The 27,860-nt window shown below is 57.0% G+C and overlaps 2 protein-coding genes across 3 annotated transcripts in view; both read left to right on the top strand.

Moving 5' to 3' along the window:
- Positions 1-7,206, top strand: part of LPCAT1 (lysophosphatidylcholine acyltransferase 1) — a 40,882-nt gene extending 33,676 nt beyond the window's left edge. For both annotated transcript variants that reach the window (XM_059916065.1, XM_059916067.1), the window contains exons 10-14: positions 306-431; positions 1,029-1,182; positions 1,496-1,594; positions 3,787-3,928; positions 5,086-7,206. In XM_059916065.1, the coding sequence (XP_059772048.1) occupies positions 306-431; positions 1,029-1,182; positions 1,496-1,594; positions 3,787-3,928; positions 5,086-5,270 (706 nt within the window). In that variant the 3' untranslated portion in view covers positions 5,271-7,206. The remainder of the gene's footprint in view (positions 1-305; positions 432-1,028; positions 1,183-1,495; positions 1,595-3,786; positions 3,929-5,085) is intronic.
- Positions 7,207-22,495: 15,289 nt separating this feature from the next.
- SLC6A3 (solute carrier family 6 member 3) overlaps positions 22,496-27,860 on the top strand; it is a 34,366-nt gene continuing 29,001 nt past the window's right edge. The window contains exons 1-2 of the mRNA XM_059919206.1: positions 22,496-22,781; positions 24,058-24,189. Coding sequence (XP_059775189.1) covers positions 22,496-22,781; positions 24,058-24,189 — 418 coding nt within the window. The remainder of the gene's footprint in view (positions 22,782-24,057; positions 24,190-27,860) is intronic.

Here is a 27,860-nt window from a genome sequence, read left to right as displayed (position 1 = left end):
GTTTGGGGTCAGCTATTCGGCCTTTATGTTTAGTACTGAATATGGTCTTTATTTTGTTTATTTATTTGTTTGTTTGTTTCTATTTTGGCCGCACCTCGAGGCATGTAGGGTTGTTCCCCGACCAGGGATGGAACCCGGGCCGCTGCAGTGAAAGCGCCAAATCCTAACCACTAGGCCACCAGGGCACTCCCTGAACGTGGCCTTTAAGCATCACCCTTCCGCCCACCTCAGCATCCAGAGCACTGGCTCTGCTGCCCCGAGGGGCCGGAGGGGGCGGCTGATGGCGGTGCCCTCCTCTCTCGCAGGGCCCTGGGCGTCTCCGTAACTGACTACACGTTTGAGGACTGCCAGCTGGCCCTGGCGGAAGGCCAGCTTCGTCTCCCCGCGGACACCTGCCTTCTAGAGTTTGCCAGGCTGGTGAGGGGCCTGGGGTGAGTTCCCTGGTCCTTTCTCTTGAGCGCCTAGTTGGAGGCAGTGCTCCGGTGGGCGCCTGTGACACCGCAGTGAGATGGTTCACAGAGGGGAGAGGCTCTGTGCCAGCCCGGACACCCACCAGGACGCCGCAGGGTCTCCGCCTGGACACTTGGTGACTGAGCTGGAGGTCACGGGTGGCGGGCAATCGAGTTAATTAATGGTGCTTTTCCTGAGGTTTGGGTTTGTTTTTTTTTTCTCTTTTTTTCAAATACCAGCTTCATTCCACACAGAAGTAAGTGTCTTAAACCCTGAATGGTCGGCCCTGGCTGTCTCTTTATGGATGCCCCCCTGCCCGCCGTCCGCCATCCCCTGAGGACCTGCCCAAGGGGGGGCCCCTACACCCACAGGGGTGTCAGTGCTTGTGCGGATGCTCACACAGGGCACACTCGTGCCTTCAAGCTCCTGGAAGAGCCTCTTTTCTCGAGGACTGACTGCTGCCTGGTCTATGAATCGCTTTAATGTTTTGTTGGGTCTTAATACATAACAGTAAATCTGCCATTTTCAGCATTTTGTAATTTTATTGAAAAAAAATGTTCCCCCCATTTTTTGTTTAGGCTAAAACCAGAAAAACTCGAACGCGATCTGGACAGATATGCAGAAAGTGCCAGGATGAAGCGGGGCGGGAGCTTGACTCTGCCCAAGTTTGCGGCGCAGCTGGAGGTCCCTGAGTCCGAGGCGCTGGAGGACCTGTTTGCCCTGTTTGATGAGGTAAGGCCTTGGGGGGGGGGGGGGTTGGGGGCAGCTGTTTCCCTTGTGATAGAAATGTTCTTCAGACAATTTTGGAAGCAGAGAAGGGGAGACCAGCCCTTGTTGCCCATCCTCCCAGCCACCCAGTCTTTTGGGGTATTTTCTCCCCAAAAGATGCTGTCAAATGCACATAGAAATTTGGCTTTAAATCAACGTTTGCTGATAAACATGCCTGTAGTTTGGGGTTTTTTTAAGCGGGTTGCCAAAAGGCCTGTGACGTCACACCCATGCTCAGGAGGGGGCAGGGCTGTCTCCTGAAAGCGTCTCTTCCCAGAGAGGCGGCGGGGAGATGGACATGCGAGAGTACGTGGTCGCCTTGTCTGTCGTCTGCCGGCCGTCCCAGACCCTGGACACCATCCAGCTGGCGTTCAAGGTAAGCGTGGCGTTTACGTGACTTTTAAGCTGTGGGGTCAGTGAGACCTGGGTCACGTGAGACCTGTGATACTTTTTAGTCCCTTCTGACTTTGGTAAACTTACCGTTTGCCTGCTCTTCTCACATAAGCCTGTACTAGCCGTCGTTTGTAAAAAGGCCCGCAAACCTCCTCTACTTGATTTCTCCCTGGAATCAGAGTCCTCACTCATAGGAAGAGTGTGGAGAAGGGTCTTCCTGAGTCCTGGATGCCTGAGCAGGACCAATGGCTCCTATCTCCCAACACGGCCTCCCCATCAGCCTGTTGACCAGAGGAAAGCAGGGCTTCGGGACTAAGGAGCCGCCTGCCCCGGCATAGCCCAGAGCCAGGCCGTTCACCATGGGTGCAGTGAGTCTGGGAGACTGGGGAAGGCCCATGATGGGGTCCCGGCCCACCCGCAGATCCACCTGGCTGTCCTCAAGCATGGCCTCACCTGGTCAGTCCCCTAGGATGAAGCTGGGCACGCTTTGCCACCTTGAGACATTCTGTCTGTGTCTCACAGGTGCAACTCACATTAGCCAGACTCACGAAAACATGACGTATAGCTCAGGAAGCCGCTGTCACTCACTGCCGGGAGAACCCCTTCTCTCCCTTCTGACCCCAGCAGACCCTCTCCATGGCACACTGGGAGAGTCCCCCTCAGTGCAGGGCGACTTCTGCGGGTCAGGCCAAGGGGGTTAATCAGGTGGCGGCAGTGGTCCTTGGTAGCACCCTGTCTCAGAAAGCCTGTCCCCTCCTCCGGCCTTGGCGGGCACCTCCCAGGGTTGCCCTTGGGCTCATCGCCCCTGTGCCGGTGCTGCCTTGGCCACGCCCCATCTGGTGGCCCTGCAACAGCTTCTCTGACGTCTCCCGTGGACTCTGCTACCACGACAGTGGCTGGCAGGGAGGTGGCCAGCTTGTTTCTCAGTGAAACAGCTGAGCATGAGCATGACCACCTTCTAGCAGCGCTCACAAGGCCCCCACCTGAGGGCAGGTGCAAGGGCTGCGGGGAGGATGGCACCGCTTGTGCCACCTTGTGGGTCCCAGCACTTCTCCACGACGACCTCCCCTGCAGTGACCACCCCTCACGGGCCCCCTGGGAAGGCAGACAGCCCCGTGCCCGGGCATCCCCATGGTGGTGCCGGTGTGTCCTGCTCATGTGGACATCCCGCCGCAGGAAGCCCACCTCTAGGCAGGAGGGCAGAGTGAACGCTCCAAAAAGTCTGGGGGGTTGGGGAGCAGGTTGGTCAGGGGGCCCCCAGCGTGGGGAGGAGAGCCCACAGACAGCGCGGGGGTGACGGCCTCCAGCTCTCCTGCAGCCCCTGGTCAGGCTGGGGGGAGGCAGGGGCCACTCCTCCAAAACTGGGGCAGGAGGAGGAGGACGCCAGGAGCTTACGGCGCAGGATGGAATGTGGTCGTGTGCTGGTCTCAGCCCGTCGGTAGCCAAGGTTGTGGCTGGACCGGCCCCTGTGGTTCTCAGTGTGACTGCAGTATGCCCTCGGCGACAACCATCAGGGAACTTTGAAAAGACAGGTCTATTACTCACAGGTCCTGGAGGGCACACGGCGCGCCCTGGGTGCAGCGAGGTCACAGGTCACGGGGAGAGAGTGTGGATCTGGGGCTCTGCCTTTGTCGGGGTTGAGGGTAGGGGCCTAGGGTTTTGGGGGTTCACTCTTCTTGGCGAATTTAAAGCGTAAGAGTGGGAATTAGGGCACGGGAGAGGAGAAGCAGGGTCACTGAGGTGGTCAGTTACGTGGGTCACCCAGGGCCTTCTGGAAGGGGGACCTCACGGGCGGCGGGGCGGCCTGGCTCCTTTCCTGGCGGTTTCACCGGTCACCGCGACTCGCAGCCGCAGTGTGTCCATTCAGGTGGGCATCCGTGAAGTGGGCACCTCGCAGCCAAAGGCTGAACGCCAGGTCCTCACGTTGCAGTGTATATACCACCCTTTCCTGGTGGATTTAAAACACAAGAGCAGGGAACTGAAGGCTCTCGGATGCCACCCTGCCCGAGGTACTCAGTGCTCCCGAGGGCTTGGTCGTGCAGCTGAGTTCCCGCCATTCTGAGCCTGTGGTATCTGGGCCGGCCGGAGAGCTGGGAACGCCAAGGAGGAGAAGCAGCTGCCCTGGACAGTCGGGGCTGGCGGGGCCACGGGGTGACGCCTGCCCCTGCCTTGCAGATGTACGGGTCGCAGGAGGATGGCAGCATAGACGAGCACGCCCTGTCCAGCATCCTCAAGACCGCCGTGGGAGTGGCCGAGCTGACCGTGACCGACCTCTTCCGGGCGATCGACCGAGAGGAGAAGGGCAGGATCACGTTCGGTGGGTGGCTGGGAGCTGGGGAGGACGCCCCTAGTGCGAGGTGGGGGAGGCGCTGCCCCCTGCACTCTCGCCAGGCTCTCCTGAAACCTGGCAGGGCTGTGGTGGGAGCTTCCTGTCTCGCTTCTGCAGGCCATTAACAGAAGCACGTTCCCAGCCCAGCTGTAAAGTAGGCGCCATCCCCAGGGCTGCGGCCGGGCTGAGATCAGGGTCCCCGGTGCAGGGAGGGACTCCGTGCCCGGCCCGTCAGGACCAACTCCTGGGGCGTCTCCTCTCCCGGGGTTTTGGCTGCGTCACCTGTCGCCACACAAAGCGGGACAGCCGAGCTCCTCGGGAGCTGGGACCGGAACCCGCCTGGGGACCGAGGCCGGGGCGGTGGGAGCAGCAGGGGCCCCAGAAGGCGGCCGCGCAGCGCGCCGGCCCGCGTGCGCATCTGAGGCTGGGCCTGTAATCTCCCTAAAGGAAGAGGAGACGTTTGCTCAGGAAAGGTCATTGTGCGCGTTGTGTTTGGATGGGTTTTTAAATCGCATCCAAATGTCAGGCAGGCGCCGCGGCGCGCTGGTCTGGGTGTGCGCGCGTGTCTGCGCGAAAGGGGGCCGTGCCTCCCGGTGAGCGGGTGCTACTGCTGAGCCCTGACCGACCACGGACTCCCGTGGAGGCGGCTCCGCTCCCAGCGGGAGCAGGGCGTCTCCCTGCAGCCGCTGGGGCTTGCGGTGCCCTGGGCCTGGGCCTCTCAGCATCACCGAGCCCCCAGGGTGCCCCAGCGCCGGCCCGAGGGTGCTCCCCACCCCGGCGCCGGGACCCGGGGCCACCGGGAGAGACACACAGCCGCGCAGGCCCCACGATGGCTCGGGGTGGCTCTGCGCGCCTGGTGTCCCCACGGCCTAGATGTGTCCGTCGAGGCTGCTGCCTCGGGGGCACCAGGCTGCTGCCGGATGCTGAGCACCGAAAGCAGGAGCCGCCGAGAGGACGTGAGAGCCGCCCTGGTCTTCACGGGGACTGGGGCGCAGAGAAAACGGAGGTGCGGTGCCGCGCGGCCTCCCGGGGGTCCACGCAGATGCCGCGACGCCCCAGGGTGTGAGTGGGGCGCCAGGGAGAGACCCCGGACTCTAGACCTGTGCCCCCGCAGGCCGGTAACCGAGGTGCCTTTGTCTTTCCAGCCGACTTCGAGAGGTTTGCCGAAGCGTACCCCGACTTCGCGGAGGAGTACCTGTACCCCAAGCAGACGCACTCCCAGAGCTGCGCACAGACGCCCCCGGCTCCCACCCCCAACGGCTTCTGCGCCGACTTCAGCCCCGAAGACTCGGCCTCTGGGACGGAGGCTTTTCGTAAGAAGCTGGACTAGGACGTAAGGTTCTGGAGAGACGAGGCCGCTCCCCAGCCGCCGCCCCGTTCGCCGTGACAGCATGCGGGCTCCACGCTCCCACACGTGCTGTCCCTTTCCCGCCCTCGGGCCCGAGTCCTAGAGCAGCGCGGGCCCGAGGCCGTGGCCGCGTGCGCCCTGACCGGCGTGGTGGGCTCGTGGGGGCGGCTTCCGGGGCTCCCTTCCAGGCGGCACTCGGGGGCCGGCCCGGGCGTTGCTCTCTTTTCACCTCGAGCCTCCCGTTTTGTTTCCATCCTCTCCCACCGTCCCTGCTGGTCCGTTCCAGGCCGCGCAGGCCGGCGGCTGCCACACGCACCTGAAAGCGGGACGTGTCACCCGCGTTTCGATTCCGGCACAAAGTCTCTGCCGACCTCGGTGGAATCGGTGGGCAGAACCGCCATCTGATTTTTCAACGTTTCTATATTTGCAGGAGCTCATGAGTATTTTATAAACTTCATTTAGATACTTCGGGAAACACTCAGCATTTTTTTTACGAAAAGAGAATTGCTTTTCTACTTCATCTTCCTTTGAGGGTCAGGGGATGTTTATTTATAGGCCCTTTTCCTGACAGACCCCGAGGCTGTCTGGGGCTTTGAGCTAACTCTCCCTCCGGCCTCTCTCGACCAGGGAGCTCCTCTCCATTGGGGCACCCGGCCCGGAACCACTTTTTTGCCTCCTCGGTCCTTTACAAACCCCCTCTTTTTATACCAGCCTGGGGTTTGTGTTTCCATGTGACGTGATCTACTTCACCAAAGTGTCAGCTCCGATCAGAGCATTGAATGTTGGGGAGATGAGGTGGGCCGAGTGGAAATAGGGGGGGAGTTCCTGTCTCCCGGGCCGGGGGCCCCAGGGGACGGTGACGCTCTGGAAGGCCCCGCCCGCGCTGACTGTCCCCCCCTTCGCACCAGGGTTCTCCGGGCATCTGGAGCCGGATGAGCCTCGGGGAAGGAGGGGGTGGGGAAAAGCGGCGACAGGCATTTGGGGCGCCCGGGAGGCCTGGGGGGCTCCAGTCCCTCTCTGTGTCTGGGGGCGTCGGCGGGGGACAGCGCCACCGGGCTCGGGGTGGGGTTCCAGGTGCTGCCTTCACTCTCATGAAACCACCTTGATCCATCTCCTTGTGACATGACTAGAAACCTGTCCTCAAAGCACAATGACAACCACACACTGAGTTTGTTCCCTGAAGCAAAGCCTCTGGGTCTGTTTGGGAAATTGTTTTTGAGTTTCTAAGATGATTGGATTTTCTCTTGGGGGCATCTCCATAGGAAGTGACCACCAGAGCCAGAAGTACAGGGAAAATGTTTACTAACTTCCTGAGGCTTGGAGATGCGCGTGTCTACAGTTAGACGTCAGAAAAGGAAACACCCTTAACTTCCGTTCATTCCGAAGCCCCTCCTGCCCCGCGCAGGGTGCGGGGTGACTGACATCATTCCAGGGCGCTCGCCCGTCAGGCACAGAGCTTCCCGCACGGCCTTGGTAGCAAACAGGACTGATTTCATGATCGTGGGATGCGTGGAGTTTCATTTTTAAAAGAGAAAAACCCACACCTGGCAATGAAGGAGGTGAACAAGCTGAGATGTTCTGAGGAAGGGCCTGGGCCCCACGTCTGTGGATGAAGGGTTTTTGAATGAAATGCCACTGTGCGTTTTCAGGAAAAAGTCTCTGATAAACAGACACTGAATGGATGTTTGTTCCTCCTGATCTTGTTTTCTCTTTTGCAGCGACTTAGGGTCGCGAGCATCCAGAACTGTGAATGTACAGAGCTCGGGACTGAGTCCCCTTGTGTGGGCCCAGGAGCCACAGAGGCGCCCGCCGCCTGCACAGGCCCTGCCCGGCGCGAGGGGGGTGGGACGGGTGCCTCCAGACACACTCGGGGTTTTCAATGGAACGAATAAAACGCAAAGTCTTACGTACTTGAGGACGTATTTGTTATGTGCGGTTTTGTTCATCAGAAAGACAACAGCAGACGTGACGCAGGGTGTGACGGGAGAACCAGTCCCGCTGGGATTTCTTAGTGCTTTTCCAGGACATTGGGGAAGCATCGTAATTGAACTTCTGTAGAAAAAGCTTTCTGGATGGCAAAGGGAGGGTCGGAGGTTTCGCTGGCACGCAGACAGCGGCTGACGTCTCACAGAACTCAGCCTCGTAGGCTGTTTGCCGACCTGCTGAGTTGGTTTCTATAATTTCTCTGCGAAACACGCACCTTCTACGTACGCTTTGTCAAGCAGAGAGAGACAGGAATCTTGAATTCGTCCTATTAAATCAGTGAAGGATTTAGAAATAGAAGTGAAAGAAAGAGCTGATGTACTGCAGTCCCAAAAACTATATAGGAGAAAATTGAGGTTGTGTAGCCAGCGGCTTCCGGATGGAGTGACACAGCATCGTGTTCGTGTCATAAGTCAGGGAAGCTGGAGAGGGAGCCCGTGGTCTGACCCCATCGGGGCGGTGGCGGAGGAAATGCACCAGAATGACATTCATGCACCAACAGGGGTAGGCATTGGCCCTTCCTAACATAACAAATGGGTGTTGCCTTTGAAATTGGTTAAAATTTGCTCAAGTCTTTAAGTAAAGAAAAGGGCCAAAGCAAGCCAGGGTCTGGACATTTCACATTCAAAGCTGGACACAGCTTCCCAGTCGAAGGAAGGGGACAAGCAGCCTCTGGGAGCTGGTGGGGGGGGGGGGCGGGAGGGGAGGTCACACTGCCCTGGGACCTGCCGCGGCTTCTGGGGGTTCCCAGCGCCCCAGAGGGGACGGGTGTTAAGGAGCGGTGGGCGCTCAAGGTGTTCCTGGTGGCGACTCCTACAGAAGCAGAAGGTTCACCTCTGCCCAGCCCCCTGCCCCCATTTGCTGATCCAACCGGAAGCCTTCCAGCCAGTAGGACAGTGGCAGCCCCCGGCCCCCTCCTGGGGCAGAGCTCCGCACGCGGGGATGCCGCCGAGAGCAGCAGGTGGCCAGTGGCCCGACAGCCCATCCCTCCAGCCACGCAGCACCCAGCCTCACTCCTTCCTGCGAGGGAGTGACGCACGGGATGTCATGGTCACTTCTACAAACACAGAGGCTCCACGTCCTCCCAGAAAGTAAGATCCCGGGAACCCGCGCGTCCACCCTGGTGATGTTCATTCTTCTGGTGCTGGCAGACACCCCTCGATGCTCTGCCACACGGAAAACTAGGTCTTCCCTAGCTCCCAAAGTGCCCGCTCCTCACCACTGCCGTTCCCTTTGTAAACTGAGGGCACACACGCACACGCACACGCACACGCACACACACATGCCAGGCAGGAAGGCAGCTGCAAGGGCGCTGCTGTCCTCACTTCCGGGGCCGGTTGTGTGGCTGAGGCCAATATTTACGACTTCCTTCCTCCCTCCGCCATCCCCCTCCCCCGTCCCCCGTCCCCTGTCCTCCCTCCTCCGTCCCCCATCCCCCCTCCCCCTCCCCCACCCCTGTCCCCTGTCCCGTCCTCCCTCCCCCGTCCCCCATCCCCCGTCCTCCTCCCTCCCTCCCTCCCCATCCCCCATCCCCCCTCCCCTGTCCTCCCATCCCCCATCCCCCATCCTGTGGCCCCCACCGCACCTTGGACGGTTGGGTCTTTGCCCAGTGAGACGACTCAAATTTTCACTCCAAAGTATCCGGAGCCTGTGGTCCTGCCTCTGCTACTCACAGGATCTGTCCTGAAAGTGCCGAGAAGCAGCCAGAGGAGCCCCGGGCCCCTTCCCCTGCCGGCGTTAGCGCCCGTGACACCCCCGGTCCTGTCTCGTCGCTGGCAGGAGGAGCCCCGGGCCCCTTCCCCTGCCGGCGTTAGCGCCCGTGACACCCCCGGTCCTGTCTCGTCGCTGGCAGGAGGAGCCCCACAGCTGGTGACCCTCTGAACTTTCAGCGCGGAAGCTCCACGGTGCCCCGAGTAGGAGTGTCTCGTCCAGCGGAACGGAGAAGCGGGCAAGCCCCGAGCTGCGGAGAAGAGAACAGAAGCATGTGGCTGGCTCTCGGGCCAAGATTCAGGGCGGCGACAGGTTACCCCTCGCTCACCCGTCCCGGGGCGGCTCCGCCCGCCTGTCCCCCGCACATCCCCGTCTGCCAGCGCAGCCTCTCTCCCGGCTCCCGCCAGGCGGACGCACAGGGAAGGGAAGAGCCCGAGGCTTCTGCGCGGAGATAAATCCGGAGCCCTGCTCACACCTCCCCGGTCGGAGCGCAGCACGTGGCGCCCGAGTGCCACAGGCTAGGGCATCCCGCAGGCGCAGAACCACGCAGGCCACACCGCGCGGTCACCGGGCGCGAGGGTGAGAAGAGCATTCCCACGGCCCCCGGTGTCGCGGACGTGAGTTGTGCCGCGACCAGCTCGAAGCACACCCTGCGTGCCCGGGGGCACCCCATCAGGACGGACCCCGGTCACTGAAGCGTCAGGAGTCGTTTCTCCCCCCGTCAGGCCGGCGGCTTCTGGTGGGGGCTTGCTCAGAGACGCCAGGCTTCCCTTGCGGTAAGATAAACCCCTTCCTGACGTAACACGAGGTGGGCGGCGGGGAGTCGGCCGCCAGTGAAGGCCGCAGACCTGCTGCCAGAGCCGCAGGGGCGGGAAGGAAGTCCACCCCCGGCACAAGTGTGTCAGGGTGAGGGCGAGCGCTTCCCCTCGAGGACGGGGCTCCGGTGCGAGCAAGCTGACGCCCAGAGAAGGGGCCGCGCTGGGAGCTGAGTCCTGGGCCCGTGTCTGACGAGGCGGGGTCCGGCCCGGCCACACCGGCCGGGGCTGCTCCTGGTCGCTCAGCTCCGCGTGGGGATCCGCGCTTCGCCCAGCCCCTCCGTCCCCTGCCGTGCTGTACTCACTGGGTCTGCTGGGAAGAGAGGCCCGTAGCCACCACCCGCATCCCCACTGGGCAGGGGCACCCGAGATACACACTACAGAGAAAACACCATGAGCCCGTCGTGTAGCAACGTGTGGGCCCAATGGAGCACAGACTGGGAAGAAAGCCGACCGAAAGCAACACCAAGGGTCCTATCACAGGTGACGGGAGGCCCAGGGAAGGGGAGGTTAGGACAGAAAAGACTATTGGACAGAGTAACGGCCAGAGTTTTCCCAAATCTAACAGCTCAGATATCCAAGAAGCTCAACTCGCCACAAGCAGAAGAAATATAACAAAAATACAGCAAGGCACTTTACAAAAAATTCTGGAAGCCACTGGTAAAGAGGTAATGTTAAAAGCAGCCAGAGAAAAAGAAAATATTCTCATGGAACAAAGGGAAGAGTGACATGCATGTGGAAACCTGGCTCTGCAGAAAGAATTAGTGTTATTTAAAGAGAGACTGTGAAAACTTAAAAACGTATTGCAAGACTTCAGAGAAAACAAAAACATACAGGTATTATTAGTTAATAAGCCTATAGTAGAAATAAAATGGGAGAGTTTAAAATAATAATTTCACCCAAACTAAGCAGGAAAGTAAGAAGAAAAAAATAAAGAACAAAGAGCAGATAATACAAATAGAAAACAAACAGCAAGTGGTAAACTTAAATGCAACCGTACTAGTAATTACATTAAATATAGACTAAAAACTCCTAAATGACAATTGCTAGACCAAATTAAAAATCAAACAAAAAACCCTAACTATATGCTGTTTAAACACATATTGAAAGTTTAAAAAAAACGAAAAATGGAAATATATGTAACGTGCAAACATAACCACAAGACGGCTGATGTAGCAGGATTAATAATATCACACTAAGTGACCTTTAAGACGAGGAGGATTACGGTGCCAAAGACAAACATTGCAGAGCCATACAGGGTTCAGTTCACCCGAGGACACAGACATCCTAAAGGTGTACATCCCCAGTGACATACCTTGAAATATACTAAGCAAACATAGACAGAATGAAAAGAGGAAATAAATAAATCAGCAAACATAGTTGGAGATTTTCACACAATTCTCTCAGTAGTCTATAGAACCACCAGGGAAAGAAACACAATTTTGGAGAAAATTTGAAAAACCCCGTTTACCAAATTGACTTAATTGCCATTAAAAATGCACACGAAGCAGTTGACAAAATAGACTCTATGCTTGGCTCGAGAGTAAATCTCAAAATATTTAAATCGTACAGTGTATGTTCTCTCATCCAAAGGAAGCCGCCCATACTCCAAGGGCAGAACCGACCTCCATGGCCCTTCCAACCACACGAGAGTCTGGCAGGGGTCTACCACAGGACTGTCAAGAGCTGCTCGGGCTCTGATTAGTTCTTTTAAACTTAATAAACGTTAATGAGTCCAATTTGACTAATTTTGCTTCTAGTCAAGATGGAGGGGAAGAGGCTGCCATCCTGGAAGGGGTGCTCAGGTGGAAACTCAGATGGGTTTTGCCTGAGTCGTGAAGAAATCGTAACCCCCTCGGCAAAACTCGACTCTGGTCTTGCCACACAAAGCTTAAAAGCAAGACCTGAAAGAATGACCAAACTCTTTGTAAGTAGCTTACCTGCAGCCCAAAGTTCGAGAATATTCAGAGGAATATACAACTACCCAGCATCCAAAGGGTCAAGTTCACAATGACTTGCATCCCATCAGAGGTCACCTAGATGCAAAAAGGCAGGAAAGATGATCTATAATCAATGAAAACAGACCCAGAAGTGACTCAGGTGACGGAATTAGAAGATGAAGGCATTGACAATCATCATGCAAAATCACTGGATTCCGTGTTCAAAAGCTAGCTGGAAGCAAGACTAACCATGTGTAGTTAAGACATGACAGGTGTCTTTTAAAAGACACAAATCTAAATTCTACAGATAAGAACTACGATGTTTGTGACGCAAGATACCCTGGTTGGGATTAAGGGTGGCTTTGACATCACAGAGGAGACGGCAAGTGAACTTGAAGAGTAGCAGTACGAACTAGTCAAAACAAAATAGAGAAAAAAGACAAAAATTGAACCGAGCACCAGTGAGTGTGAGACTTCAAGTCGCCTGATATAGATACCACTGGAGTCCCAAGGGCAAACAAAAATATTTGAAGAAATACTTTCCCAAATTCAGTACAGACTATAAACCCCTGGGTCCAAGGAGCTCAATGAATTCCAAGCACAAGCGCCATGGAGGAAACACACCAGGAGCATCGTAATCGAATGCTTAAAATAGATGATAAAGAGGAGGTCAGCCACCAGAGGAAAAGGACACAGAGCAACAACCATGTGCACAGAGCACATTCCTCATCAGAACAACAGAAGCCAGGGAAGCAACGTCCATAAAATACGCAAAGAAAAAGAACACGGTCAACCCAGAATTCTTCACTCGGCAAAAATGTCTTTCACAACAGAGAAATAAAAATGTTTTTAGACACAAAAGCTAAAAACAATTGTCACTGGCTGGCAGACCTCACTACACAGTGTGTGAAAGTAAGTCCTTACAGCAGAAGGAAAGTGATTTCATTCTGAAATCTGGATCCACACAGAGGCCTGAGGAGGCTCAGAAGCTGTAATCATGTGGGTAAATAGAAACACTTGTTTCTCGTCATTTAAATCTCTGTAAAGGATGATTCAGTATCTAAAGTAAAACTGATGATGCATTCTGGGGTTCATAACACATAGGTGACAATGGCACAGAGGCCGGGAGGGGTGACTAGAAGTGGCCCCAGGTCCGTCCTAATGACATGTACAGCAGTGTGATGCCACTTGAAGGTGACACCAAAATGACACAGCAAAGAGATACGGCTAAGAGTCCAACAGGGGAAGTAGAATATGGGACTTGAAAACTACTCAGTCTGAAGGACAGGAAGGGCGGTGGTAAAGGGGGACAGAGGGCACAGTGTAGCAGATGGTAGATTTAACCCAACTGTATCAGCACTACATTAAATGTAAATGGTCAAACACCCCCATCAATCAGCAGAAATCGTCAGATTGGATGTAAAAGCAAGAACCAACCACAAGATGCCTGCAAGAAGCACACTTTACCCAGGCACCAATGGGCCAAAAGGAAAAGGACAGTGCCAACTCCATCAAAAGAAGGTAAGGTGAACGTTGATCTCAGAGCCCAAGTGGTCAGCGGGTGTAAGAAAAGTCATTTCACAGTAAGGATTCAGCTCCCAGGGGGACATGGCAACCCTAAGATGTGCGCCTGACAAGAGAGCTTCCACGTGAACCATGCAAAGACGGCAGAACCACAAGGACTATAAAACCAGTCCACATGGCTGTGCCTCAAGGTTTCAACACTTCTCTCCCAATGACCCATAGGACAAGGGTACGAAACTGATCTATACCTTACACCATGGTAATTTAAAATGGATCTTATACATAAGGGTAGAACCTAAAATTTTAAAACTCTTAGAGGAAAACTTAGGAGAAAATTTTTGTGATCTTGGGTTAAGTAAAAATTTCTCAGATATGGCACTAAAAGCAGGATTCATTTAAAAATTTGATAAGTTGGGCTTCATCAAAATTAATAACTTCTGTTCTTCGAAAGACTCTATTAAGAGAATGAAAATGCAATCCAAGATTGGGAAAGATATTGACAAAGCACCTGATAAAGGACTTGTATCCAGAATATGTAAAGAACTCTCAAAACTCAATAATAATATAACAATATAATATAACAAACAAACAACCCAAATGTGCAAAAGATTTGAAATCCACTTGACAAGAAGTGATACTGATGGCAACCACACACATGAAGAACTGCTAAAACACTTCAGTCATTAGAGAAATGCCAATTTAAACAGTAATGTGATACTACTGCGCACTTATTAGAATGGCTAAAATTTAAAAGACCGGCCATTCTAAGTGTTGACAAGGACGTGGAGCAACGGAAACTCTTGCACTGTTCATGGAAATGTCAAACAGTATCACCACTTTGCAAAACAACTTGACAGTTTTTAAAAACAGTTAAACACACATCAACCAAATGACCCAGCCATTCCACAACTAAGCACTTAACTCAAGAGACATGAAAGCACATGTCCACACAGAGACTTGTGCACAAGTGTTCACAGGGGTTTTATTTGTAAGAGTCAAACGTCCATCAATAGGTGAATGGATGAATAGATTACGCTCTATCTATACGATGGAATACTACTCAGCAATGAAAAGGAATTCACTGATTCGTGTAACACCATAGATTCAGCTCAAATATGCTGAGTGGGAGGAAGAGACCAAAAAACAGTCCTTACTGTAGGTTCCATTTATATAAAATCCTAGGAAGAAAAAAGGAATCTATAGCTGTCGGACGAGCGGTTGCCTGGGTGGGGTGGATAAAGATGGATACACAGGTGCGTGAGGATTGTCTGTGATGAACATTATCCTCATGGTGCTCGTGTCCCGTGGCCACATAAACGGCCTCCCAAATTGTGCACTGGAGACCTGCGCAGTTTATGGTATGTCGATTAAACCCCAATAAAGCTGTCTGTAGAGCGAGGACACAAATGGCAAAATAATGACAGAAAATACAGTTAAGTTTTGCGCAGATGGTGGGATTACAAACAAAGTTTCCTTTGTCCTCCAATCTCGTTCTTTTTCGGCATTGTTTTGGCTACTCTGGGTCCATATGCATTTTAGAACCAATGGGTTGAGCTGTTCAAAAGAGCCAGTTAGAATTTTGGTTGGAACTGAGTCGAACCTATAGTCAGTTTGGGAAGAAATTAACACCTTAATGATACTGAGCCTTTAGATCATGGACATGGTCTTACCACTCCACTTCCTTCAGCCCTTTTAGTTCTTCAGCAGTGTAGTCTAGATTTCAACATTCATGTCTTGCACGCACACATTTTATGCCTAAGCATTTTGTTTTGGATACTATTGTAAATGAAATTATTTTAAATTTTATTTTATAGTTGTTTCCTGCTGGTATATAGAAATACAACTGATTTTTGTGCATCCTATGACCTTCTAAATTCACTTGTTAATTCTAGCTTTTGTTTTGTAGATTCATTAAGATTGTCTCCACAGGTGATTATGTCATCTGCAGATAAAGGTCTTGTCATCAATTTCCCAATTTTCTTTGAACTCTCTTTTCACCCAACCAAACACTAGCCAATGTGTAAGAATCACTGAGACCCATATCTCTGACTGTCCTCTTCTTGGCTAGGAACAGCCCTGTGCACTGCTCAGGTATCTGCCCACCGGGAAGAGTTCCCTGTGTCCTCCGAGCGTGGCTGCAATGCTACAGCCTTCCACTCCCCGGTGGGATCGGTACACTGTGGGACCCATGTTTCCGCAGTCAGATGGTCATAAGAAACGCCCGTGAAGCCCAGCTACGGGTTAAGGGGGTGATACCGAAGCCACAAGGGGGGCACCTGTTCCTGCAGCTTAGTTGTGTCTGCAGCACCCGCCCGAGCCTGAAAGCGTGTATATTGCCTCCACTTGATGATAGCAAATTGCTGTCTGTACCAAACTTTACGGGTTGGCTGGTTAATTTATGACGGGCAGCTCAGCTCATATGCTAACTGAATTTCCATGAGTTTCTGCTACGGCTCAGCGGTATTCTAATTCAAACGGAGCATAATGATTTTCAGAAGACTGTTTGGTTATTCTCCAAAACTCCAAGTGTTTGCACTGAGTCCCTGCAGGGGCTGCCAGGGGCTCCACGCTGCATCTCTATCTTCCAGAATCTTCCACGCCCCATGGGTCTGGCCAGGTCAGTGTTTCTCAGAGTGTGGCCCCAGAACCAGCAGCAGTGGCATCCCCCGAGAAGTTGTTAGGAATGCAGCTCCCCAGGTCCCACCTCAGACCTGCTGACTCAGAGTCTCTGAGGGTGAGACCCAGAATCCTTGCTCTGGGTGCGGGCCAGGTTTACGCGGGTGACCTGGGAACTGCGCTAGGCCACAGCCCCCTCTCGCCAGTGCCGCTTGCTCTGGGCTCCCCTCGAAATGAACCCTATGAATAACTTGGGAAGCGGGCCAGCCCACTGGCCTCCTGCTCGGTCTCTGCAGCTGCCCCTGCGGGCTTGGCCGGGCTTCCCACCGCAGACCCTGAGCCGGCCTGACGGAAGCCCTTTGGGAAGCGCAGTCCTGGGCTCCAGCCTCGGCACGTGGGGAGCTTGGGGTGCAGGGTCTAAGCATCTATCCGGACAGATGGCCACAGCAGCGTGGCGTGCCCGGGGGCGCTCCCAGGCTGCTGGCGGCTTTTCTTTCCGTCTGCTCGCCGCCCTTTGTCCCTCGGTGAGGAGCAGCCGCTCCAGGGTGGCCAGGACCCTCTGAGGGCAGGAGGCTGCTGAGCACAGAGCCCGGTGCTGCCCTGAGGGTCACCGCCAGAAGCGATGGTTATTTCGGTCCTTCTCACACTGTGTGAGGGTGGTCAGCAAGCAGAGGGGAGAACGGAGGCTGGGACACCTCATGAACGTCGTGTGACCCGTGAACTTGGGGTGAGGCCTTGTGCGGCCACCTGGAGCCCTGGCATCCTGGTCGGGTGTTGACGCCTGCAGCACAGGGTCAGAAAGGGCGAGGGAGCTGTAGCAGAGGTGCTCCCATGGGCTCCGAGCCCAGCGCCCAGTGAGGGTCCAAGCACCATGGTTCTGCTCGTCCCCTTACGTCTAAAGCAAAGCCAGAGGGAGCGAGGCCGGAACTGGGCCCCACGTGCCCTGCCAGTGCCCTGGGCAGGGCATCCTCTCCCACCCTCTGTTGGCACCGCCCCCGAGAGTCCCTTCTTCCCTGAAAGCAGCAGGACGCCTGAAGCCAGCTCTCCTGCACCCCACTCTTCCCCCTCCAAGACTTTGCACATCCAGATTAAACTAGCCTGAGCTGCTGGGACCACGTGTTGGGAGGCTCTGACATGTTCTAAGCTGCTCCCCTCGAGAACGGGCCTGTTAAGGTTCTTCTTTGTTGTGAGTTGAACTGTGCCCCCAAATTCAGATGTTGAAATTCTAAGCCTCAGGACCTCAGAATGTGGCCTTAATTGGAGCTGAGGTCTTTGTGGAGGTAATCAAGCTAAAATGGTGCATTAGGGCCGGCCCTGATCCAACATGACACAGACACAGACACAGAGGACGCCATGTGAGCGTGAAGGCAGAGACGGGGCGATGCTTCTACAAGCCAACGACGCCAAGGATGCCAGCAAACCCCCAGAAGCTGGAGGGGGGCCTCGAACAGGGTCCCCCTCAGTCCTCGAAAGGAGGCGGCCCCGCCGATGCCTTGATCTCAGACTTCTGGCTCCAGAACAGAGAGAGGATGCTATTCTCTTGTTTAAGCCACCCCATCAGTTATGGCAATCATCACTCTTAAAATCTAGCCGGGGACCGAGCCCATCGCCAGTGTGGTGACGCCCGAGCTCTCCAGCTCTTCCGAACAGAGCTGTGGGGTGGCGTCCCTCCAGCCAGGCACCTCCTGGCAGACGTGGATCTGGGGATGCAAAAGCACCTCCCCCGCTGTTGAACTGCTGTGCTCACCCCGCTCCACTACCCCGCCCTCACCTGCAGGCGGCTTTCGGAAGCCCGGATAGAATTCCGCGTTTATCCACCACGGCTCCAGCCTCTCGGGAATCTCGAAGGCCTTGACATCAGCGCATGGCCTTTGCCCTCCCGTGGATGGGGCACCTGGCGGGGGAGCACCCACGCTGCCTCCCAAGTCAGGGTGAAGCAGGCTGCTCGAGACAGGACACAGGGCGACGTCCAGCAGCGACTTCCTCGGTTGGAGGGTGTCAACCAGTGGGGCAGAGCCGCTCTGGGGGCAGCAGCTGGCAGCCAGAGCCACAGGCTCTCCCCTGGGCCCCCCCCCACGGGCTCTGCGGCTGCAACTGGTCCACAGCAGACAGTGAGCGACTGCCCTGAGGGTCGGCAGGACGATACTCTGAGATGCTTCGTCCATCCAGGGCTCTGAGCCAACCGCAGCCACGCCAGTAATAAACTCTGGGCAAAGTTCCAAGCATGCGAAGGCCGGCCGTTTAGTCAGCTCTAACCGCACAGGTGCCGACAGGGAGGACCCTGCCGGGGACGATGGAGGTGCGCAGGAGCTGGGCAGCTGCCTGCTGTGTCTTCTGCGGCCGGGCTGCGGGCCCGGCTCCCACGTCATCCTGCTCCCGAGCGCCCGGGGTCTTCATCCTGAGTCACTGTTGGAAGAGAGGGTCGGGTGGGGCGGGGAGAGGGGAGCGCTCCCGGACGCACTCAGGACTCTTCTCCTCGGTGCAGGTTCGCCGACACCGTGACAGGCCACTCCTGTCCGTGTCTGTCGTGCACAGAGGCGGCTGCCCCGTGCTGTTGGGCTTGGGTCACAGCTGCTCCCACCTCCCCGGCCCCGGCAGGGTTTGCTCCGCTTCCCGGGTGTTTCCGTCTAGTATGTGTGCTTTTAACATACACATCTGAGCTCACTGGCTCTGCTCTGTGTTCCTGTGACCCTGTCCATTAGGCCCAAACCCAGGACCACTCCTCTTTCTTGAAACTCACATTGCGGAGCAGCTGTGGGGAGAGCCCGCCTGCTGTGACGGCCACTGGTCACAGATTCCAGGTGGCACATCGCCACCTTCGGAGATCCCTGTCCCCTCCCCGGGTGTACGGAACGAATTGCGTCCCCAGAATTCATGTTGAAGCCCCAACCCCCGTGCGATGGTCCTAGGAGTTGGGCCTCTGGGAGGTGGTCAGGTCACCGGGGCTGAGCCCGCATGAGTGGCACCAGTGCTCTTATAAAGGTGGCTCCAGAGCACTTCTGGGTGCTTCTGCCGTGCGAGGACTTGACGTCCAGCCAATCTTTCCAGGATCGTAAGCTGCCCCGCCTGTGGCGTTTCTGTTAGCATAGCCGGCGGAAGCCGGGACCCTGAGTCGTGGGTTCTGCCATGGACCCCAGTCCTGCCTGGAAGAGCAGCTCCTGCCGGTTCCTTCCCCGGTACCAGGTGCCAGCCCTGCCCCGGGCACCAGCCCCTGGTGGGGAGGCTGCCGGAGGGGCAGTGAGGCGTGGTCCCCGGGAGGAGCCATGGGGGCAGCGGCACTGGGCAGCCAGGGTGCTCTGCGGGCCCCTGGTAGAGGGGCACTGCTTCGGTGGCACCGCCGAGGAGGGACATACGGCCCAGACGGAGCGGAGAGCAGCTGGTGTGGGCGCCCCTCTGCAGCGACCGCAGGGCAGGAAAGTCAAGGCTTACGCGGAGCGGGGAGGGGAAGGTTTCGGCCCAGGCTTGGGTCACCAGGGCCTCCGCCACGTGCAGAGCCAGGGTGCCACCTACCTCGATGCTGTCCTGCACCTGTGCGTCCTGGGCCTGCTTGGTGGCCTGGGGACTCCATTCCTCCGCATCATGAATGTGCAGTCTTGCGGGGGGCCATCTCAACAATGATTCCGAATCAGTCCGTTCTGAGCCAGTATCGACAGCTGTGGCTTTCCGGGCTGTCCCTGGAAATCGTGTTCCGATGCGAGTGTGATTCGAGCCCCTTGGTTCCAGCCGATTCGCGCTCCATGTGGGCAAAGCGCGGCGACGCTTCGCTCCTTGCCTGACGCGCGCGGACACTGGGTCCTGCGAGGGGTCGGCTCTCGGGCCACAGAAGGACCCGCGTCTCCGCAGCCCGGATCCGGGCGAGGATCGGGTACCTCGCGGCCGGGGCGCACGGCCGCAGGAGAGAAGGCAGAGACCCGGGCGGGGTCTGAGCCTGCCCGTCAGGGCAGGGGCAAGGGTCTCCGCGGCCCACCTAGGGACGCCCACAGGACCCCAAACGCCAGACGCAGGATCCCTGCCCCCAGGCCGGCCCAACTCGAGCGGGACCGGCTGGTGGAGGAGATGCCCCAGGGCGCCAGACCTCGGGAGGGGCGGCCGCGGCGGGAGGAGCGGATGGAACCGACGTCTGGGGAGAGGGGTCGGTGCAGCATCCGGAAGGCGGCCCCTGCGGCAGCGGCGGGAAGAGGGAGAGTGGGCAGGAGAGGGGGAGGGAGGCGAGACCCGGCTCGGCCCCGCGGGATCCCGCGCTGTGCCCCGCGCGCCCGCCGCCCAGCTCCCTCCCCGCAGCGACTGCTCCTCCCGGGCGGAGTGGCGGGTGGGCCAGGGGAGCCCCCGCCCCAGGCAGATGCGCGGGCAGCCCCGGGGGGCGCAAGCTAGAGTGGGAGGGAGACGGAAAACGGCCCGTCTCGGTCCTGCGAGGCCTGGGACCCAGAGGTGACCCTGCTCCCACTCGCCCCAGGTTCCGGGGCGCGCGAGGCCTCGGGCAGAGCGCGCTGCTGGCAGCTGACTGGCGCCGGAGGTCGGGTCCCGCGGGGCGGGGCTCGGGGGCGCGTCCGGGCTCGTCCTCCGCCCACCCGGGGCGGCACGGAGGCGGAGCCAGGGCGGGTGAGCGCCCCCGGTGGCCGGCGGGGCGGGTCCCGGCGACAAGATAAGAGCCCGGAGCGCAGCGGCACCGGAGCGGCATCTTCCGCGGACGCTCGGTGTCAGGACCCCAGCAGAGACGAGGCTGGGGCGCGCAGGTGAGGCCGGGCCACCCCGTGGCCCGCTCCCCGCACAGGTGCCCCTGCACATCCTCCGGGCGCTCCGCTCCCGCCTCTGACCCCGAAGGCTGCGGCCGAGGGGCTCCCGGCCGGGGCGAGCACCGTCGGGGGGCGCCGGGTCCCGCAGGCTGCGGCGTCTCCAGAAGTCGACAACAGTTGGGGTGCACAGCGCCGCGACAGTGCCATTGGCGATCTTAAGGTGAGGTGGCCGAGAGGTGCGAGCCCCGGAGCGGGCACGGGGCTGATGCGCGCCCCCGTGGCCCCTGGCCCCATCCTGCCCCAGGCTCGGAGAGACGGGGCAGGGGCCGGCTGTCCCCGGCTTCCCTGAGGCGCTGACCCCTGGGCCCCGCGGCTGTTTGTGGCAGACCCCTCCCTGCTGAACCAGACCTGCCCGGGGTTGGGGGCACCTGGGCAAGCGGCCCCCAGAGCCAGTAGGGGTGATTTTCTCAGCCATCGCTTCTTCTCACAGGGCTTAGTCTTTGACCTTTAAGATGGGGCAGGGGTGCAGGGTTGTGGGGTGCCGAGCGTCCAGGCTGTAGGGTCGGACTGCAGCTCTGTTTCTGTCCTGGGTGCAGAATCACACTTTCTAAGCACCACAAGGCAGCCCTGGCCTCTGAGGCCGGGGCTTCAGGGGTGGGGTGAGCTCACCCCAAGTGCAGAGCCGGGGGTCTCGCTGGCAGGTGGTCCCCGATGCGCCTGCGAGGGCCGCTGTCAGAGCAAACCGGCTGGGATCTGGCGCCTGCACAAGCCCAGCCCTCTCCGCTGGACCCCACTGCAGGCCGGTCCCTCCGGCTCCTCCCCACCCCCAAGTCCCTTCTGTCCCTTTTCGTTCATCTCAGGAATGTGCTGTTGTATTTGTCACAGAGACGTGGTGCATACAATGACATGTTGTGGGTTTCTGTTCAAACTTGGTTGCAGAGGAAAATAACCCCTTTACCGCTGCCATCCTGCTACCTTCTGCTTCAGAGTGTGTGTGTGTGTGTGTGTGTGTGTGTGTGTGTTTGTACGTGTACACATGCAAGCGTCTGCAGTTGAAACATCCAAATGCCAGAAGAAGTCATATTTGAAGCTGCCCTGGGCCTCGAGGGCCCACCTTGCTCTCAGCCGTGTAATTTCTGTGTTACACACTGTGTGTAATTTCTTCTGTTCTCCTTGATTATATTACCCAGAGTTTCATGAAGGTAACCTGGAGATGATTTCCCTGGTAAAGCTGCTGCGTGCAGGAGCTAGTCCTGTAAACCCCCAGGTAAATCCTGACCGGAAGCTCTTGTCCCTGCCCAGCCCTTCCAGGTGTGGCCACAGGTGGTTGTGCAGCCATTCCTTGAAGGAAACTCTTGTAATCGTTACTTTGAAACTTTGAATTCCCATGGCTGACTCTGGTTTTAGAATTTTGCTTTTGACTTTGGTCTCTGAGTATAAAGAATGTATGTGCACTGTTGTGAACACTTACTATTGAAAACGATTTGAAGATTGTCAGATTACTCCCTGGCGATGTGGGGAGTGCGGAGGTAGCATCTTGCATTATTACTAAATTAGAGAGGACACAGCGTTGCACTTTGACGGGAATGGAGAGGGGTGCGGGGGAAGGGGACGTGGAGCAGAGTCTGTCCTGAGGTCTCCACGGCCTGTCTCCCAGCCCCACGAGGAGGGTAGCTTATCTCCTACTGTCCTCAACCCTGGCTGTGTCCTCTTGGGTGCTTGGAGTACATTTGTTCTACCCCAAATAAATGGCTGGAAACCCCTCCGATCTGTGCTGACGCCACCGGGGGCATCGTGATCTGGCTGCTACATCAGTGCATTCCTGTGTGTTTCTCTTTCCTGCTGGCTGTAGACCGAGAGGGAGGAAGCACTGAGTCCGGGAGGCCATGAGTAAGAGCAGGTGCTCCGTGGCACTGATGTCTTCCGTGGTGGCCGCAACGAAGGAGGCCAATGCCACGGGCCCGAAGGCGGTGGAACTCGTCCTGGTCAAGGAGCAAAATGGGGTGCAGCTCACGAACTCCACCCTCCTCAGCGCCCCGCGGAGCCCCGCGGAGGCCCAGGAGCGGGAGACCTGGAGCAAGAAGGCCGACTTCCTCCTATCAGTGATTGGCTTCGCTGTGGACCTGGCCAACGTCTGGCGGTTCCCTTACCTGTGCTACAAAAATGGCGGGGGTGAGTGCGTCCCCCCCCCCACCTGCGCCCTCCCTCCAGCCAGGGCCACAAGGCAGGCATCTGGAGGAATGCGGCATGAGTGGGGCGCAGTTTCCCCAGATGAGTGTCCTGGAACTGTAGACGTAGAGCTCTGAGTGGTCTCCTTCCCTGACTGTCCTTTCCAGCCGAGGACGCTGAGGCCAGGAAAGCGGGATCCCCGAGGGAGCGGTCAGAGGCACCATGGCTCTGCTTTCTGCTTCCAAAGGTGACTTTCACTTTGGAAAAGAAAACTCTCCAAGGCCCAGAGAATGGGATCTTTGGCTGATTTAACAGTGTTTACAAAGCACGCAGAGGCCCTTGCAGTTGCCGGCACCAAAGATGCCCTGGGAGTGTGCCCGTCTCCCTCCCCCTGCACAGCCAGTCCCAGAACTTCCATGTGTGGGCTTGAGGCAGAAAACTAAGAAATGGGCCAGGGTCACCACAAAAATTCAAGCTGAGAAGCAGTTAGGTTGGTGCCTGTTTCCTGTGAGTCCCCTGACACTGCCACCCCCTGTCGGGGGTCACTCCATGCCACACACTTGGGGCTTCGGGAGACTTCCTTGGGGAGGGCCTGCCAGGGTACCTGTGAGTGGGTCAGCATTTCGGCACCCTGCTTGAGGCCTAAGCAGGTACAGAAGTTGCCCCAAGACAGGCATCACGCTGGGGTCTCCCTGTCTCCCCCGCCCCTCCCTGGAAGAGAGCCGAGACAAAGCCCCCTTATCTGAGGCGGAGCGAGAGGGCTTAAGGAGGCTGAGCCCGCGGGGGCCTGAACTTCGTGCCCTGAGCGAGGCTGCAGCCCCGATGGAGGCAGGCTCCAAATGCCAGGGGCCAGGCAGGGTCACATCCCGAGGATTCACAGCTCAAGAGCACAGACGTCTCCACAGAGGAGGGGGGAAGGACCCAGGGCAGGCCCTGCCGCGCAGGTGGGGAAGGGACAGAGCCCAGGAGCAGAGCCACGACGTGGGCGGTGCGTCATGTGCTCTGCTCTCAGGGCTGACCCGTAACTTGGGGAGGGAGCTGACCGGGAGTCTTGCAGGGATGCGTTGGGGCACGGATGACAGCGGGGGCCAGGCATGGAGGCAGGAAGCTCACCACCCCTGCCTGCAGGGAGCTTCAGGGAGAAACAGGGACAGGAGACGGATGACAGTGGTCGTGCCCAAGACACACGTGGTCGGCCGGGACGGCTGAGCCCTCGCTCCAATGACAACAGGCCAGCCCATCCTCGGCCCCAGGCTGAACATTCTGTTGTATCCCCCAGGTGCCTTCCTGGTCCCCTACCTGTTCTTCATGGTCATTGCCGGGATGCCGCTTTTCTACATGGAGCTGGCCCTCGGGCAGTTCAACAGGGAGGGGGCTGCCGGCGTCTGGAAGATCTGCCCTATTCTGAAAGGTAACGGCGGGGACGCCCCCTTGCACCTGGCGTGGTGTGGACCAGGGCAAGGCTGGAGCAATTTTGAAGCAAGTCAACCCCAGCTGTGTGCATTCAGTCCTGCTTTGCTAGGTGTCTAGGCACGTGGACACATCCTTTTAATTTTGGTCCCACTTTAAAGGTCTGTAATGACTAAGGATTTGAGAGTGTGTCTCCTTGTTCCCAGGTGAGGCCAGCCTGCAATTGATGAGTAGTGTTGTTTTGTCAAAGTGCTAACATAGTAGCAAAGATAAAAAATACTCCTATCTCTAGATCTGTCATCTGTCATCTATAATCTGTCTGTCATTCATCTATCTATCCATCTGTATTAGTTTGCTAGGGCTGCCTTACAAAGTGCCACAAACTGAGTGGCTTAAATAATAGATGTTTGTTGTCTCAAAGATCTGAAGTCCAAACTCAAGGTGCTGGTGAGGTTGATTCCTTCTGAGGGCTGGGAGGGGGCCTGCTCCAGACCTCGCTCCTTGGGTTGTGAGTGGCTGTCTTCTCCCTGAGTCTTCCCATCCTCCCTGCATGTGTGTCTCTCCATCCAAACTTCCCTTTTTACAGGGACATCAGTCACACTGAACTAGGGCCCACCCTGACTTGATCACCTCTGTAAAGACCCTGCCTCCAAATAAGGTCACATTCTGAAATACTGGGGGGAAAACTTCAACAAATGAATTTTGGAGGCCACGATCCAACCCATAACACGATCTATCTACCATCTGTGGTGGCGTTCTTCCTTTCTGACGGCCTGCTGGGTGAACCCGGAGGCGTGAGCAGCCTTCTCCTAGGCTAGATGATGCACAGCTCACTCAGCAGTGGAGCTGCAGGGAGCCCCTGACCCGGCTCACCCCACACGCCTCTGCAGGGCGAGGCGGCAGCTCCGGGTTCAGGTCCCCGTGCTGGGCGTCCCCTTAGCAGGATTTGCTCACAGAAGTCAACGCTTAAATAAGTCACTGGAACGGCCTCTGGTGCGCTCGGGGTTCCCGAGGGCGGAGGCGCAGGAAGCTGAGACTGCGGGCGCCTCTTCAGCGCCGGGCAGGTCGAGGGCACGGCCGGTGTCTTTGCGGGCAGGGCCGATACCGTCAGGGCCGGCGAGCCCCCCCGACACTTCAGGACGCGTGAGTTCATCCTGAGCTCCGGGCCCGCCCAACAGCCAGCATCTCCCGCGACGGGCTGCACAGCAGTCGGTAGTTACACAGCGCGAAGGCGCCGGGTCGGACGTGAGGCGGGCCCGCCCTCAAGTGACCGTCCTGGGGGCGCCCGGGAAGGACGCCGGCGGTGCGACACGTTTACTTCTGGAGCAAGTTGTCAGTTTGCGACGTGACATGACCCCAGCCCACACCTCCCACCAGGGAGGCCAGAGCTGAATCAGAGTAAATCGGCCTCTTTCCCGAGAAAAAGGACGCCGACCCCAGGGCTGCGGGCCCGCAGACAGAAGCAAATTTCCAGCTGTGTGTCCTGCCACAAGAAGAATTTTCTCCAACAGAACTGCCAAAGTGAATTTCTATACTGCAGTTTGTGGAACGTCCGTAAGTGGTCTCCAAGGGTCTCGAAGGACTAGTTAAGCCTGAAGAATTTGGCTACTGCAGAAAATCGGACACGAGCAGTGAGAGTGTCAGCCCCTCCACGGGGAAGTTACGCGTGCAGCCGCAGAGCAGTTAGCACGGCCTGGCCTCAGAGCCTGGAGACCCGGGCAGACGCCAGCTGGCTCCGAGCTGTACCCCACGTCACGGCCCATCCATGCTCCTGCCTCCCAGGTCTGGAAACTCATCCTCCTGGAGGGCTGTGCGGCGGGGCCAGTGAGGCCACATGGAGAAGCACCCTGCAGCGCCCGCGGGCGGAAGCTCAGCAGGAGCCTGGTCACCCCATCTGGTAACTGGGGATTTTGGGAAATCGCACATCACAGAAAGTCAGCCGTTGAGCCTTGGAATCTTTGTGTTATCAACACAGGGCTGTTTGTTGCAGATCAGTGAATCAATGCAAGAACTTATGTGTGAAGAAGAGATGCCTTGCATAGTTTGATACTAACAAAGCTACAATCGCTAGCAGGTGATCCCTGCTCCTTCAGGTCAAGTTTCTCCATAGGATGCCCGCTGGACAGGAGATCGGCATTGCTCCTTGAGTTAGGGGAGGCAACCCGTGCTGTTCTGGATACCCTGACACACGTGCCTTCCTTTCCTTCCTTGTCTTTAAAAAAAGTTTAACTCATAAAATTGCATGTACTTTCACATGTCATGAAATAGGGGGAACACATGATAGATGAAGACGTCAGTTAAAATGCCCCAAACGGTCATCATGGGGCCGCAGGTCCTCCAATGGGCGATTGGCGCATCCGGGCCCTGCGGAAGGGAACCCGGCTCTCTGGGGAGCCCTCTTCCCCGTCCTTCCCTTCCCTGGACCTGGGAGTCCTGCCATGGGCCTGACTGCACTGAGATCAACCCGAAAAGGCCAGGCAGTGGCGCCCACGGTCAGGGCGAGGGCCCTCAGAGGGCCGTGCCACGTCCTCGGTCCCCGGCACTGTCCCTCCAGTGGCTGCCGGTGATGCCGAGGGCAACCAGTGCGACCACAGGGCCTGGGAGGGGGTCTCTCCAAGCTCTCCCACCCTCCCTCCCTCTCCTTCCTCTGTCTCTTGTCTCCCCTCTCCCCCTCCCTCTCACTCTCATTCCCTCCCTGTCCCTCCCCTCCCCCTGCCCCCTCTCTCTCATACACACACACACACACACACACACACACACGCACACACACCAAGTAGATACGAAAGGCACTCAGACCGACAGCAGAGGAATGCTCTCCTGTTTTCTTCAAAGACCTGCCAGTGAGTCTTGCAAGGAATGGGAGTCTGCTCCATCAGGGCGTGTCCTCCAGCTGGCGTCCTGGAATTACTATTTGTCCCTGACACCCTCTTCCTGCTGAAGCCAGCTCTGGGGAACGCTCTGGAGTGACTGGCTTTAGAGGTGGAGAAGGGGGCTGTTGTCCCTCTTGAGGCCCGAGGATGCTCCGTTTCAGGTCGTCTAGTTAATTGCCTAAGATAACCCCCACTGTGTGTACGGCATGGAAAACACCTATTTCATCGACTATAAAATAATTTATTATATTTTGTGGTCAATAATATTTTAGTGTGGTTTACCAAACTCTTCCTCTTTCTAAAAAAGAATTGTAAGTGGCTTAAAATAAAACAAAATGCATGCAGAGTTAATATTAAAAATACTGAACAAACTGAAATTTAAGAAAATTGACCTTAAGAGCTGTGACTGAAATTCACACTTGGTCTTGAGCTTCCTGGTAGTTGGACAAAAGAGGAACTCATCAAGTTCTCATTCATATTTTCACTGCAAGTATTAGAGGGGACCGAGCCTGCCACCTCCTTGGGAGGGACGTTTCTGGTGGCACAGAATAATAGAAGAAACGTATCAGGTGGAGCTTTATTTAGAGTATATGATGACGTATGAACCCTGATCATTCACTGAACAAGAGCATTCTCAGAGCAAACAGGGCAGCGGATTTCGTGTGGCTGGGTCTTAAGTGACACAGAGGAAGAACTTGAAGGCAGGGTCGGTGAGGGGCTGCCCTTGGGCGGCCCAGGACCAGGGCTTCCTGGGGCTCTGTGGTCCTGGAGGACAGAACTCAGAGGCACCGAAAGAATGGCT

The sequence above is a fragment of the Balaenoptera ricei genome, chromosome 3 (assembly GCF_028023285.1).
Source record: "Balaenoptera ricei isolate mBalRic1 chromosome 3, mBalRic1.hap2, whole genome shotgun sequence".
NCBI lineage: Eukaryota > Metazoa > Chordata > Mammalia > Artiodactyla > Balaenopteridae > Balaenoptera > Balaenoptera ricei.
This window is presented reverse-complemented; position numbering and strand designations above follow the sequence as displayed.